The sequence below is a fragment of the Anabrus simplex genome, chromosome 6 (genome assembly GCF_040414725.1).
Source record: "Anabrus simplex isolate iqAnaSimp1 chromosome 6, ASM4041472v1, whole genome shotgun sequence".
Taxonomy (NCBI): domain Eukaryota; kingdom Metazoa; phylum Arthropoda; class Insecta; order Orthoptera; family Tettigoniidae; genus Anabrus; species Anabrus simplex.
Window position 1 is genome coordinate 3,543,030 of NC_090270.1, and position 14,955 is coordinate 3,557,984.

The window sequence follows — 14,955 nt, forward strand, 5'->3', positions numbered from 1 at the left end:
GTCTACTGCATTGTATTCGCACACACGAAATACAATTTGTCCAAACAATAATAATAATAATAATAATAATAATAATAATAATAATAATAATAATAATCATAGTATGGCTATATACACACAACTCCGATTGTTTCATATACCATTGAATACAATCCCTTCTTACTACTGTACCCATAACTCATAAATGATAATATATACATCCAAGATGCAGATCCTCTTATATCTGCGAAGGCTATAGATATTAAATCTCCCAAGAACCTTATTTTCAGCGGTTAGGAGCCTATAAGCACACTTGCCTATACTACTGTCCACAGTATACGGACCCTGATATAAATGAAAAAAAACTATACATAAACTTAACATTGGCATCGATAGACGAGGAATGCGTACCGCAATAAAATCTAACACATCTCTAATACAATCTATCTCACACACAAACATTCATCCCATTCGGTCACACAAGAATTATACAAACTTTCATTCGGAACATTCATAACCAAGAAATCCCTCTTTCTGAAATGCGCGGGAATCTCACAATGTTTACTCTTCCACAAACTCATAGTTAATGCAAGCAAACAAATCACATACTTTTTCCCACATTCCACATCGCTATCATACAGCACGTCATTCAAATCATTCACACAACTCTCAGCCTTAAATAAAACATTACACACTCGCTTGGATAGACTTTCCTTCATCTCACGCACATTTCCATTCTCACTCACGTTCACTCTATTACAGAAATTCTTGCCATAATACACTTTGAAATTGCTGTCATTACCACTTAATGACCCAACAATTAATCCATCTTCACCACCTTCCATATCAGCTACTACTTGCACCACTTTCATGCCAACAACACTGCTACTTTCGACTCTCTTATCAGAAGTTTCATTAATCTTAAAGTCACCATTTTCACGCATAATGGACCTAACTTTACTCTCCTCACGTACACTTAAATCAACAAAAACATCCTCATGATGTATACTCCGTAAACACTCTTCACTCACAAAACAACCTTCATCAACTTCACAAAAAACTTCGCTTTCAATTTCAGAAACTTCCACAAGATTATCGATCGCAACACCGCTATTACCATCACCACTAGCACAAAGTAAGACATCCGACACATCTTTCTTACTTTCATCACGCGCCCTATACTCAAAATCTCCCTGAACACAAAACACAGGGTCATACCATAATTCCTCTTTCACGTCTACCTCGTAACTTACCTGTTCCATCGCGTGAATAGGAATTTCGGTATCGGACTGCCTATCTGACACAACTAAGAAGTCCGATTCCGGTTTAAATTACTTGACGTGGACTGTTCACTATTATCATGTCTCGGCACTTGATCTGGCGGTCTTTGATCCGTACGCCCCCTACTTTCTGATTCCCCTTGATTAGGTCTTCTGCCAAAATATTCCTGGTGATTACCTCCCTGATTAGACTGTCTGTTTCCCCTTCCGGAATTACCACCCTGATTCCCTTGCCTAGAATGACTGAAATTCTGATTATTCCTATCTCCCGCTACCTGATTACCTTGTCTCCCATTATCCCCGTAATTTCTACCTTCACTTTGCCTAGTCCTCCCCTGCCCTTCCAAAGCATCAAACCTCTCTAACAGCTGCTCTAATTCTTTAATCGTAACAATATTCTGCATACATGCAGCTAATCCGACCTTCTCAGGAAAATGCCTCAACATCTGGCGGACTGTATCTCTCTCCGATGCTAGACCTTCAATATTCTGGCTGATCAGAACATGCGCTAAGAAATACTCCGTCATAGATACACCTTCCTGAGGTTTATACTTGCCAAATAGCACACGATCTCTTTCCCTTCCCTGAATAGCTTCACTCCAAAATTTAGAACTAAATTTCTCCCTAAATTCCTCTAAACTCGAAATACCCTGTCTATAAACTTGAAACCAAGATCTAGCTTCTCCAACAAATGCAACATCCAACAGCTCATCAACCATACTCCACTCAATCAAACCATCGTCAAGATTCTTGGAAAACCGTTTCTCCACCGTTTTCAAGAATTCCATCGGATTAAACTGCCGACCATTAAACTTGGGTAATTCAGAGTCCTTCGTACAAGATACGTACCTATTACATATACTGCTACTTACTTGGATTTGACTGATTTCCTGCCTTAATTTCACATGACATGATTTAATTCCTTCTTCCACTACCATTCTGGCATTTCCTTCTACTGACTTGAGGTCATCTTTTACCGACTTAAGGTCTTTCTCCACTTTCTCATCGTTCTCATCTATACGCTTCGCTAAAACGTTCTGATTGGATTTAATTCTATCTATTTCTTCGACTTTATCTTCCACTATTTTTATTCTCTTATCACATTCCTTGCTGTTTTCAACAAATTCTTTCCTAACTACATTAAATCGGCATTCAATTTTCTCAGTCAATTCCAAGCATTGAGCTTCTACCTTATTATTGATTTCCTGAATTTCCCTGCTCTGATGGTCAAACTTCTGGTTCAATTCATCTATTCTACCATTCACAGCACTGCTTAAACTATCAATTTTGCTAGACAATTCAGCACTCACTAAATTTAATTCCTTACTCTGATTCTCAATCTTACTAGACAGGACCGTACTAACTGAATTTAATTCACTATTAATACTGTATATTTCATTGCTTAAAAAACTCAATTCACTCTTCAACTCTTTACTCCGACTATCAATCTTATTGGACAATTCAACATTATTATTGTCGATTTTACTGGACAGTTCAACATTATTATTATCGATTTTACTGGACAGTTCAACATTATTATTATCGATTTTACTGGACAGCTCAACATTATTATTATTATCAATCTTACTGGACATTTCATTAAATAGCGATTTAGTCATACTAAAAGTTAAAGCCTCCCCTTGAACCGTTTCCTTAACAACCCCTACGTGCTTATTTTGAGACGGGTTACTCGGTTCCTCACCCATCGTTGCCAATAGATCCTTCCCACCAGCAGTCATTTTGCTACTCTTACTTAAATTAGATAAACTCAATGTGGTGGAATTCTTTTGCCTTCTCTTCTCCTGATTCTTAGTACCAGCAACTTTAAAAACCTCTCTACTTCTCAATTTTATAATACTGGACTCGCTACAGCATTTCTTCATACTCCAAAATACACATGAAACATATAAAACACTTCACTGACATAGTTTGCAGAATTCCAACCACACCTGACAAGTGCACCTACGCTTATAAGCCTAACAGATGTACCAATCATTCAGCCACACGTTGGGAAGCCATTTGTAACTTTTTTGATGAATATAATAAATAAAATCATGAATAAAATATATAAATAAAATTAGTCAAAAACTTAATAAAATTAATAAGCATAATTAACCGAAATGTCCGTAGTATGGGCGCCAGAGTTCACCAGAATGGATCCCTCGAATTTAGATAAGAGCATGATAAACTTTATATCCCAGGGCGTGTACATAATGCTGCGTACTGGTACATCTGCTGCAGGCCTTACCTAACCTCCTGAAAACGACTAATTAGGTAGGAACTGCACCTAGGTTCATCAATAACACTGATTCTAAAATAGCTAACTATATTCTTAACAAATTCCGTGCATGAGCACCTCATCAACATACAACATTCTACATATAATACACACACAAAATATTGCTGGAAGACTCCATATTTACAACAACAACAATAATAATGAAAATCGTGGGAAAACGAAAGCGAGAACTAAGCTACCATTTGTAGATAGTCCGATGAACAATGTACATGTATGAAGATAAATACCCTTCACTGTCTCTATATCAATTCGACTTACCGATTCTCATAATCGACAGTTATCACATCACACAGATACTGTACCTTGTACTACTGTGTTCACATATTTTAACACTTGTTGTAAAGATATATACACACGTCTGTCGATCCTCAACATAAATTTATGGAAAGTCTGAGATAGCTTTCACCAACATATAATGCTAGGCCGCCACAAGTGCTACAATACTTAATGCGCAAGCACTCTCCACAATCAGCCACTTTCCACGAACATAACAAGACTACGCTCCACGAACGTTTGAAGTCCAGTCCATTGCTGCCGTGTCACTCCAGTACCGTGTATCAACACTACTTCCTTCCCGTACAGTGCGTCAGTTGTAGTTGTAGTTATCTTCCTTCTCGTTCCTTTACAATCACCTCTACAATCACCCTTACCATGTTCCTTACAATGTCCCCGGTTGCCGTCGTATGATCAACCTTTATAGACATAAACATCCCCCTCCTCTCAGATGATACGTCTGGATTGGTGCTTGCCAGCCAATCATGGGTGGTCCTCTTCTCAAGACCAAGCCCTGAATTACTTCTTCCCCCCAAGACAATAACAAACTCTGGGGAGTTTTACATGAATCACCAAATTTCCCTGGTACAACAACAAGCTCATCTCATCAGGCTGGGATATATACATGACTCATGAATTTCCCGACACAAGTACATCACAACAAACACTGGGGTAGCCATATGACTCATTCAAATTACCAGAGTTAGTAAAGCAATGTTTTTCCACTCGTGCAAAACAAATTACTCATACCTACATATGTGGATATCTTCCAGCTTACCAATATAAATGGCAAAATATATAAATAAAATAATAATAATAATAATAAATCGAATACTGACAATAATATCTCTACCTTCTACATATAATTCGGGGGTGTGATATATGTACTGTCACAAACTTCACCCTGATAGCTCTCGATTGATTTTCGAAGGAGAGCCGTTCCACGTAATACTTCTGTGACACTCGTTTTGTAGTTTCCGATACGAATGGAGAATGACTTGCTCCTGTTAGTTTTACAGTTGATTATACGGGCCCTATACACAGTTCATACGGTCACGACACAAGACAGTTCCGATACTTCCGGAGTGGTGCAAGTTCTTCAAGGGAGTGCGGGAGGGAGCCAGGGGGTTCCCAGCTTGGTTGGTTCTCAACATACGTGTTAGAGATCACGTTTCTGAATGAAATGATCTGATAATTGATATTAATAAAAATACGCCTAGTAATGGATAAGGCGTAAAGTAATCCAAAACAAATTCAGATGCGTAACGTATTTTTGATGAATCAGAATATGTAAAAATATAAATAGTTGTAACCTGCTGATTATTATATAAAACTAGCGAGATACCCGTGCTTCGCTACGGCATTATTTATAATTGAATGCTTAACGTTTTATATAATAACCCGCCAAAATTGGCGATCTGACTCGTTTTTTGAGAGATTACGGCAAAGTTCCTCCCACTTTTCAATCTTTCCTTGCAGGAATCGATTTCGTACTTCCCGAACAAGGTCCAGGTATTCCACCCGGTCAGTTGGGTCCCTGAATCTTTGCCATCTTTTCCTGTAAGGATTTTTAATATGGATCAAATCCTTAAGGAGATTGGGCGTGGTGTCGTCTTGGGTGCCTTGGCGGTACTGAACCCGCGGCCAGACTACATTCGTAGTCATTACCCGGCCACGACCTGTTTCCAGCGCGGTCCGCACATTTTGACGACGGTCCAGAATATTATTATTATTATTATTATTATTATTATTATTATTATTATTATTATTATTATTATTATTATTATTATTATTTCGGCCTCCGTAGCGTAACGGTTAGTCTCATTAGCTACCGTCCTCGGAGGCTCGGCTTCGATTCCTGGTACTGCCAGAAATTTAAGAATGGCAGGAGGGCTGGTATGTGGTTGAAATGGTACATGCAGCTCACCTCCAATGGGGGTGTGCCTGAAAAGAGCTGCACCACCTCGGGGTGAGGACACGAGTTTACTTTATTATTATTATTATTATTATTATTATTATTATGGACCCCCACAGAAAAATGCAAATTACATCTGCTGCCATTGTCATTGCTGAAATTGTGAGCAGCACCATCGTCGCGCTTAGGCGATACCGTGCATTAATGATCTTATTATAGGGGTGAAGAGTTGCACGGTCAATTTCATTCCTATCGTTTATTTCAAATGTGTTAAAAATTTTATTTTTATACCAGTATAATCTACTGTAATCTAACTTTATATTGTACAAAGGAAAATATGGCTCTTGAAAACGAACCCAGGAAAGATTAAAAATGATCAGTTTATGATCAGAATAAGTACATTATGGACAGTAAAATCAATTCGTCTCAACTCCTTTTCCAACCGACCGCCGTTAAGTTGATTTACCCCCCGCCCCCAGAAGAAAAAGACGACGTGTTTCTTTATGTTTAAAGGAGATTCCAAATATCAATATTCACGTCTGTTAACTTCAGTTCTGAGATATAAGTATCCCCGTAAACATAATTCACTTTTTTCACTTTCTTTCACACTCCCCCCTTTAAATGAATTTTCCGGCAAAAAATACTCTTTCCTTCAATAGTAAAGGATCTTCTAAATACCATTTATCTCGACTCTAACACCTTCAGTTTTTGAGAGATGTGTCCACAGAAAATGAATTCAACTCCTTTTCACCCCCGCCGCCCAAGATGATTTCCCCGAAAAACGCCTTTTTCTTTTTTAAAGGAGATCCAAATACCAATTTTCACGTCTGTAACAACTTTAGTTTTTATTAGATGTATGTATCCTCATACAATTCAATTTTTTCAATTCTTTCATCTCACCCCCTCCCCCCTCCGAGAATACGTGATTCTTTAATTTTAAAGCAGATTCCAAATACCAACTTTCACGTATGCACAAATTTTCGTTTTTGAGATAATAGTATCCTCATACAAATAATTCAACTAATTTTTCGATTTCCTTCCCCTATTTAGGTGGATTTCCGAAAACAAAAAATACGTATTCAGATATCAGTATCCTAATTAAAAGAATTCAACCCCATTTTCAGTCAGTTTCGGAAAAGAAAAAATACATGTTTCTTTTTTAATAGAGATAAAAAATACTATTTTTCACTTCGGTAACCTGTTAAATTTTTGAGATATACTGTAGAAATGCTCATTTTAAAATTTCACCTCCTTTCTAGTTCCCCTTAAGTGGAATTTCCACAAACAAATCACCGATGTTTCTTTTACAGAAGATTCCAAATAACAGTTTTTACGTTTGTAACATTTTACGTTTCTGAGATATACTTTCTAAAAGTTCACTCCGATTTGTGACTTCTGTTTAACCGCCATTAATTTGATTCCCCCCCCCCAAAAAAAAACAGTATGAATTTATCCCCAAAATTTCACTTCTTTATGTCCAGTAGTTTTGGCTCGGCGATGCTGAATCGGTCGGTCAGTCAGGACAAGTTATTTTATATATATAGATATACATTGAACAGAATGTCAGCGCATTTAATTTTACCTTTGATTTTCTGAATGATTCCGATTTCTGTTGTCGATCAGCGAACAAAAACCATCAGATATTGCAGGAATGTTTGGAACCGAATATATTCCTCTTTAAAAGTATAATAATAGCCTATCATTAGTATTTCTGGGATATCCCGGCACTAAAAGCCATACGACATTTCATTTCTCGTTAGTATTTTAAAACAGACTTCGCAGGGGTCGTGAGCTCAGGTGGTTCAGCTCAGTCTGGTCGTACTTCAACCTCGTGTCGGTATATTTACCGATAGGACCTCGGCGTCTCCCACAGCCGTAAAGCGGGTCGTACAACATTTATTATTATTATTATTATTATTATTATTATTATTATTATTATTATTATTATTATTATTATTATTATTATTAGAACAAACTTTTCTGATCGCTAAATATCCTCGTGACGTATCAAGATGTCGTCATTGCTTTCAAGATTTATTTATGTACTCCTGTTTCGAATTGCTCGGGTGAAAGGATAAACATTATTTACGATCATTCACCTTTGACAAGGTGTAATCGGATTAGGAAGAAGTCATCGACAAATTTGCTAATTTAAAAAAAGCTAGGTGGGAAGCACTAAGCCGCTTATTACTCTCATTTTCAAGTTCCTAGAGTCCTACCAACATTTTGGAAAGTTTCTTAGGCTCATGGGCGCGGCCCTGGATATTGTAACTTAGCCTTATTTCGGATCGTAAAGTGACATAGTATGCCAGAGGTACACATTTTGATGATTGGAAAGAAAGTACTGTGCTTGGTTTCACAGTAGAGTAGGCTAATGACCTAATAAATGACAAAAATATGAACAAAATATGGCTTAAAATGATCAAATAATGACCTAAGAATATGAGAGAATATATTTTAAACAAATTGTTGTTACCAATTTATTATTATATGTAATTCACAATTTTACAATTGGGTTCTTGGGTACAATGTACATGAAAGAAGTACTATTTAGCACATACGCACATATGCTTCATACATACCAGCATATACTTACATTGTTGACAAATAAACTTGATAGATATTTATAGGGTATTAACTATTCATAAATAGTCAACATTATTAGTGGACGATTTTCTTTAGTCCTCTGTATATAGTTGATGGTTCATGCCAATAAACTTCCTTACTCAATGGCTATTATTATTATTATTATTATTATTATTATTATTATTATTAGATTTATTATTATTAGATTTATTATTATTGTCTAAGGATCACTTCCTAGTAACTGCCTGCTAACTACACCAAGCAGATAAGGGCAAAGGAAATAGAGGATGAACGTGTAATGCGAGACCGAGCTGGGAATTGACAAACGCTTGTTGATCACCTGGCTGGAGCCAGTGTTGCCAGATCCTGTTGAACAATTCCAAGAAATACGAGTTTTTCCGTCCTTACTTCCTAGACACTGCTGCACATCTCCTCGCATAGAGTACGGTTTGACGGGGAACCACATTATTTTATTTTAAATAAGCATCATTGTCATTCTATCGCTCAATTGCGAGTAAAATAATACAAAATGACATACAGTACCTTCAGAAATATTTGAGCCTAATGTTCCGAAATACGATTTCTTAGATATGCAACACTTGAGAGTTTCGTGACGGAGAGAATTATCAACACACATTTTGACTCTGGCAAATGAAACACCAAATTAAGTTATTTTAAAATCCCATTACGTGATCACCGACTGTCAGATAACTGCTCAATTATTTAGTGATGGGTAGTTTGATTGTTACATTAGAATCTTGATATTACAATAAAAATGTTACAGTAATATATATACCAGTTAAGTGTTATAGTTTATTGGAGTGTTGGGATGCATAGATTTGCAAGGAGGTTTTATGCAATATTATCAATTTTAATAATTTAAAATTTGCTTTTATTTTTAGAACTTGCTTTACGTTGCACCGACAGATAGGTCTTATGGCGAAAGTGGGATAGGAAAGACCTAGGAGTGGGAAGCGGCCTTGGTCTTAATTGAGGTACAGCCCCATCATTTGCCTGGTATGAAAATCGGAAACCACGGAAAACCATCTTCAGGGCTGCCAACAGTGGGGTTCGAAGCCACTATCTCCCGGATGCAAGTAAAATTTGCTAACGGCACTACTCTCCGTGCAAGCAGCGAAGACCATGCTACGCACACAGTAATGATAGTTGACCCAGGAGAAGAGATCTAGAGCACAGGTAAATTAAGGTGGCTGGAAGCAGTACCACATTCCCGCAATCTGGTGTTTAACGGATTTTGCAGAACTGGACACAGCTGTCAAGACATGGGTACGCAGCACTCCGAAAGAATGGTTTCAGGAAGGTGTGGAAAGACCAACACATCGAAGGCAAAAGTGCATACAGTTACAAGAAGATTATGTTCAGAAGGTGGACGTAACAACTCTTGTGTAATGTACTTCATTTCGGCAGAAAAAATAAAGTGTAAAACATTATAGTACCGGTATGCCTTTCGTAGAAACAAATTAATCATAAAATAAGTTTCCCGTAATGGCGAAATTCATCAGCCCATTGCAATATAGCTTAGAAAACAAGTGAAGTGTATCTATAGTCCACCGCGTATAGCAGTGGATTGAGTGTATCATCAGTTTTATAATATTGTACGAATATACTCTGTTTTGTTCGAATTTATTTGGATCAAGAAGTCTTCTGTTTGAGAATATTCAGAGTTATAGAATGCATGAGCAAATTAAGGCAATATCCGACGTGATCTTTATTCACTTCTCTGTCTTCAAGTCCGCGTAAATGTCGAGAATATTAGGGTACCGCCGAAACGTTTAGAAAAACTGTTTATTTTCACTTTTTTTCAAGTTTTCTTTCTTAATTTTACAGTGAGTTGATCTTCCGTGTATGTTGCAAACAACTTCCCATTTGAAAATGTATCCTATTGCGAATTCTATAACGCTGAGTTTGAAATAAAAAGGTGAATATGTTACATTAACAATCAGACATGTTGCAGTCGACTACGCAGGTCAAATGAGCAGCTCGTCGATCAGTGATTAAAGCTGTCGTGCGTCGTTAATAGACGGGAGAATTTAGGCAAAATGCTATTTTCCTTCACGCACGCTTGGGATTGAGAATGTAGGTTTTTCATGAACAGTTAGGTCTAGTGCTTGATACGTCTTTTTTTACATAAGAGCCTACTTTTATGTTTAAGAAATCGCTTTAATGCCTGTCTTCTATTTTCCTTAACTTCCTGTACAGCCTCTTTCTTCCCGTCGAAGTGTCCAGCGATGAGCGGCACAACAGGAAAGGAGACCTCTTCTTATTCTAGCTTTCACCAGAATAGGAGCGGAACCAATTCGCCCTTTGACTTGGAAGTATCCAAACTCGCTTGTGCACGTAACTTGATCTGAGTAATGCCGAAATAAAATAATCAAAAACTGCTGAAAAATAAGTTGGACATGGACTGAAGACACTTCATTGCTGCTGCTAACAATGAAGATGGAATTGAAAAAAAAACAGTTCGTATTATTCCAAATCTAAAATAATGTCCCGTTTTTTCTTCGGCTTGAAAACCTAGAAATAATTGTGGAGACAAGCTACGGGAACGTGTTTGTGGCCCCGCCATGGTCTGACACTGATCGTTGGCCGGCAGGGTAGGAAAGGTGGTATCAGCAGATTGCATGCCAAAAACCTGGATTACATTCCAAACCTCTCCGCGAGGGCATAACGCGCTCTTGATTCTTCCGTCGGATGGGGACTGTGCGCCGTCATCGGGTTGCATACCCTGCCTTCGTAACTCCTCTGGTGAGATTGATCCCGTCGTAATAACTCGCTACATCATACTCGACCCCGTGGATTGTCCTGGAGGCGAGAAACATGGTCCAAACAAACGACACGATAAAGTGGTAAAGTAGTTAATACCTATTAAAATTTGGTTAATTGTATGTGTAATCCATTGTATTCCCGGTAACGAACTCCCAGCCATAACTTGTTCAATTTGATGAATTATGAACCCCGAACTTCCACTGAAGCAGGAGGAACAGATTTGTGACCGTATGTGGTTGTAATCTGTTGTTAGTCTCGCCACTGAGCGGATAACACTACCAACCTTTGTGACCTTACGGCTCCCCATCACGCGCATGCTGATATCGGCGAAACTAAAGTCCACATTTTATGTCTTTCTCTACAGATAACACTGAAAGAAGTCTTGGCGACAACCTAGTCTCGCCATGTTCTCTGGTGTACAGAAAGAATACTCCCTCGTAGTGTAATCCTCATTATGAAGGTGGATGCGGTACACCCACAATATCCCTTGTAAGGGGCGACCAAAGGATGATTAAGAACCGTGAGACTACATGTGATTTGTTCCATCACGCAGGGAACACCATGGGTCGCCTTTAGTTGCGAGTAGTACCACTATGTTAGGTACACACTAGGTTTGTGATTAGTAGACGATATGTCGAACACCACTATGTGAGAAACAGCATAGGTGTGCTTGTTTCAATACGACAATGTGTGGAACACCTACCTTCATGTGCTTTGGAAACAGTCCGTACTTAAGATAGTTGCGGGACGGATCAAGTTCATAATCATTGTTCATCGTTGTCTTTTTGAATTCTAGTCACTGGATTCATTTTGGAATTCTTTTTAACTTTCACTGTTGTGAATTGGATTCGCTGATGATTTTAAATTCATATTCATCCATTCACTCTTCATCATCACGTTTTGAATTCTGCTCAGTGGATGAATTTTGGGCTTATAAACGTTATCATTACATTCCGTCTCATTTCGTACCATTAGGGGCCGATGACCTAGATGTTAAGTCCCTTTAAACAACAACATCATCATCATCATCATCCATTGATCCTGATTGTCGGTACTGGATTATCAACTGTCGTTGAAAAGAAACCGTAGACGTGAACTCGAAAGATAATTTCAATCAAGCGTTCTTAAATTGAGTAAAAGATAAAGAAGTTGTTTCAAAGAAAAGAACTATTTGCTGTCTTCATGCGTTGTATCCATCAACAGTAGACATTAGGTTCACATTACATCTTCTGTCAGTGTGTAAAACATTTCGGACCAACCCGAAATCCGTAACAAATTAGAATTCATTGTCAAAAACGGTAAGAGCCTCCGTGGCTCAGACGGCAGCGCGCCGGGTTCTCACCGTTGGCTTCCGTGATTCAAATTCTTGTCACTTCATGTGACATTTGTGCTGGACAAAGCGAAGGCGGGACAGGTTTTTCTCAGAGTACTCCGGTTTTCCCTGTCATCTTTCATTCCAGCAACATCCTCGAATATCATTTCATTTCATCTGTCAGTCATTAATCATTGCCCCAGAGGAGTGCGACAGGTTTCTGCAGCCGGCAAAATTCCTCTTCTCGCTGCTAGATCGCTGACGCGGTCGAATGACTGGAAACAGGCTGTGGATTTTTCATTTTTTTCATAAAAACCGGTAAAGATAAATGAAATAGGGAGCACATTAGTTCCCATATCTGGAAAGCCCAACTATGGGCAGTTTACGTTTGAAGTGGGCACTGAAGTGTTTTTGAGCCCTGAAAGATTTCACCACTATGTTTAAACGTTTTGTTCGTTTATTAAATCTCACGTTTTAATTTTTCAAATGTCCGACTCGTTGGCCGAACGGTCAGCGTACTGGCCTTCGGTTCAGAGGGTCCCGGGTTCGATTCCCGGCCGGGTCGGGGATTTTAACCTTCATTGGTTAATTCCAATGGCCCAGGGGCTGGGTGTTTGTGCTGTCCCCAACATCCCTGCAACTCACACACGACACATAACACTATCCTCCACCACAATAACACGCAGTTACCTACACATGGCAGATGCCGCCCACCCTCATCGGAGGGTCTGCCTTACAAGGGCTGCACTCGGCTAGAAATAGCCACACGAAATTAAATTTTTCAAATTGTATCCTGTAGTATTGTTTAATTATTTTTAAAACTGTGTTTAATAATATTAGCCGGTATAGGGATAGCGTGCCTGCCTCTTTCCCACAGGCCCCGGGATTCGCTTCCCGGCCAGGACAGGAATTTTTGTTTTAAAATTTGCTTCACGTCAAACTGACACAGATAGGTCTTATGGTGACGATGGGAGTAAGAAAGGCCTAGGAGTGGGAAAGAATTGACCAGGGTCTTAATTAAGATGGCCTCCGCCTCTCCAGAATGTGTTCCAGGTGAAGAGTCGCTAGGCTGTGGGTTGTTCCTTCTACAGCGTTCTAAATTAATATATGTTGATGGAACATTCAGATCTTTTGCCGCTTCCAAGTAAAACTGAAATTTGATTTACTACAAGTTCTGAGTGGTTTTCTTGCAGTTTCATTTATCCTGGACCACGAAACCAGTGTTGGAAAGGCAGTAATTTGTGAAACGTGGGGAAGTTGATAGGGCATATGTACTGTGTTGAAATGAAGAGAATTACGACTGACACTTCTTCTGGTTTGAACGGAGACTTCCAGAAGCAGGGTACTGTATGGCCATCGCAGTACAGACTGACCATTTAAGTTTATGTAATATCATGGTTTCTCTTTTTTTTTACAGGTCACAAGTTTGATAATCCCGAAGTGATCAATCTGAGGCTCGAACCTGGAATATGGTGAGTAAATTAAGAATAACTACCAAATGGATTGAAATTCGATTGGCTAGATGCGAAATTTCTGCTCTACAAAGGAAATATGACTCCCCTCCCCACCCCATAACTCTGATTGCGTTTCCTGCGTTATCCCCTACTACACAAGTACAAAGTAGTACTGTCGCCAGTTAGTAGATGAGAACTCTTACAAATGTTAAACTTCCCTAATCAATCATCTGCATTTAGAAGTCGCCCAGGTGGCATATTCCCTGGCCTTGTTCCCTTACTCCTCGTCTTGTGCCCTCTTGAATTCCAACTTTATCTTTCCTACTTTTAAAAGCTCAACTCAAGCTTATTCATCCACTGATAGGTCTTACGGGGTAAGAAGGCCAGGGTCTTAATTAAGATGGTCTCTGCCTCTCATGACTGTGTTCCAGGTGAAGAGTCGCTTCTCGTCTCCTTACTCCCAAGTCTTCCCACCCCAAAGTTTGCAACATTTTCATAACACTACCCTTGTTGTGCTGCTTCCCTTTGGACCATCAAGCGGTACTGTTCATTTGACCTCAGTCTAAAATATCTGCTATAAGTTGAGCCTGAACTGCCCTCCAGCAAACCAGTCAGTTGTCATTACTCCAAAATAAGCAGGAAAGCAACTACTGGTACTTGATGGCTGAAATGTTAGGTCTCACTGTGAAATGGCAGTGCGTCCGACCATTACAAGAACGAATGACCGTATTTTCATCAATATAAGCCCTATTATATTACCCTACATTAATCACTTTGCAAGCACTGTCAAAGTATGCTTCATTTTCCAATACACAAATTACAATCGCTACTTTATAAAAAAATACTCTAATAAATCATATTATTATGGAATATCAAACAATTTTCACACACAATACAAAAAGGTACAAAGAAGGAAAGAGTTCGCAAGACACAATACCGTTGACTGTATGAAGTAGCTCGAATTTTTTAAATTCAGTTTGCTTTTGTAAATCATTCATTGCATTGGCGTGAAACCATTTTAGTTCATTTCTTTCAAATATTAAATGTAAACATTATTTTTATGGCATTTA

General features: G+C 38.6%; 1 protein-coding gene across 2 annotated transcripts in view; it reads left to right on the forward strand.

Moving 5' to 3' along the window:
* fus (fusilli) overlaps positions 1-14,955 on the forward strand; it is a 465,574-nt gene that overhangs the window by 266,689 nt on the left and 183,930 nt on the right. For both annotated transcript variants that reach the window (XM_067149673.2, XM_067149674.2), the window contains exon 5: positions 13,849-13,903. In XM_067149673.2, the coding sequence (XP_067005774.1) occupies positions 13,849-13,903 (55 nt within the window). The remainder of the gene's footprint in view (positions 1-13,848; positions 13,904-14,955) is intronic.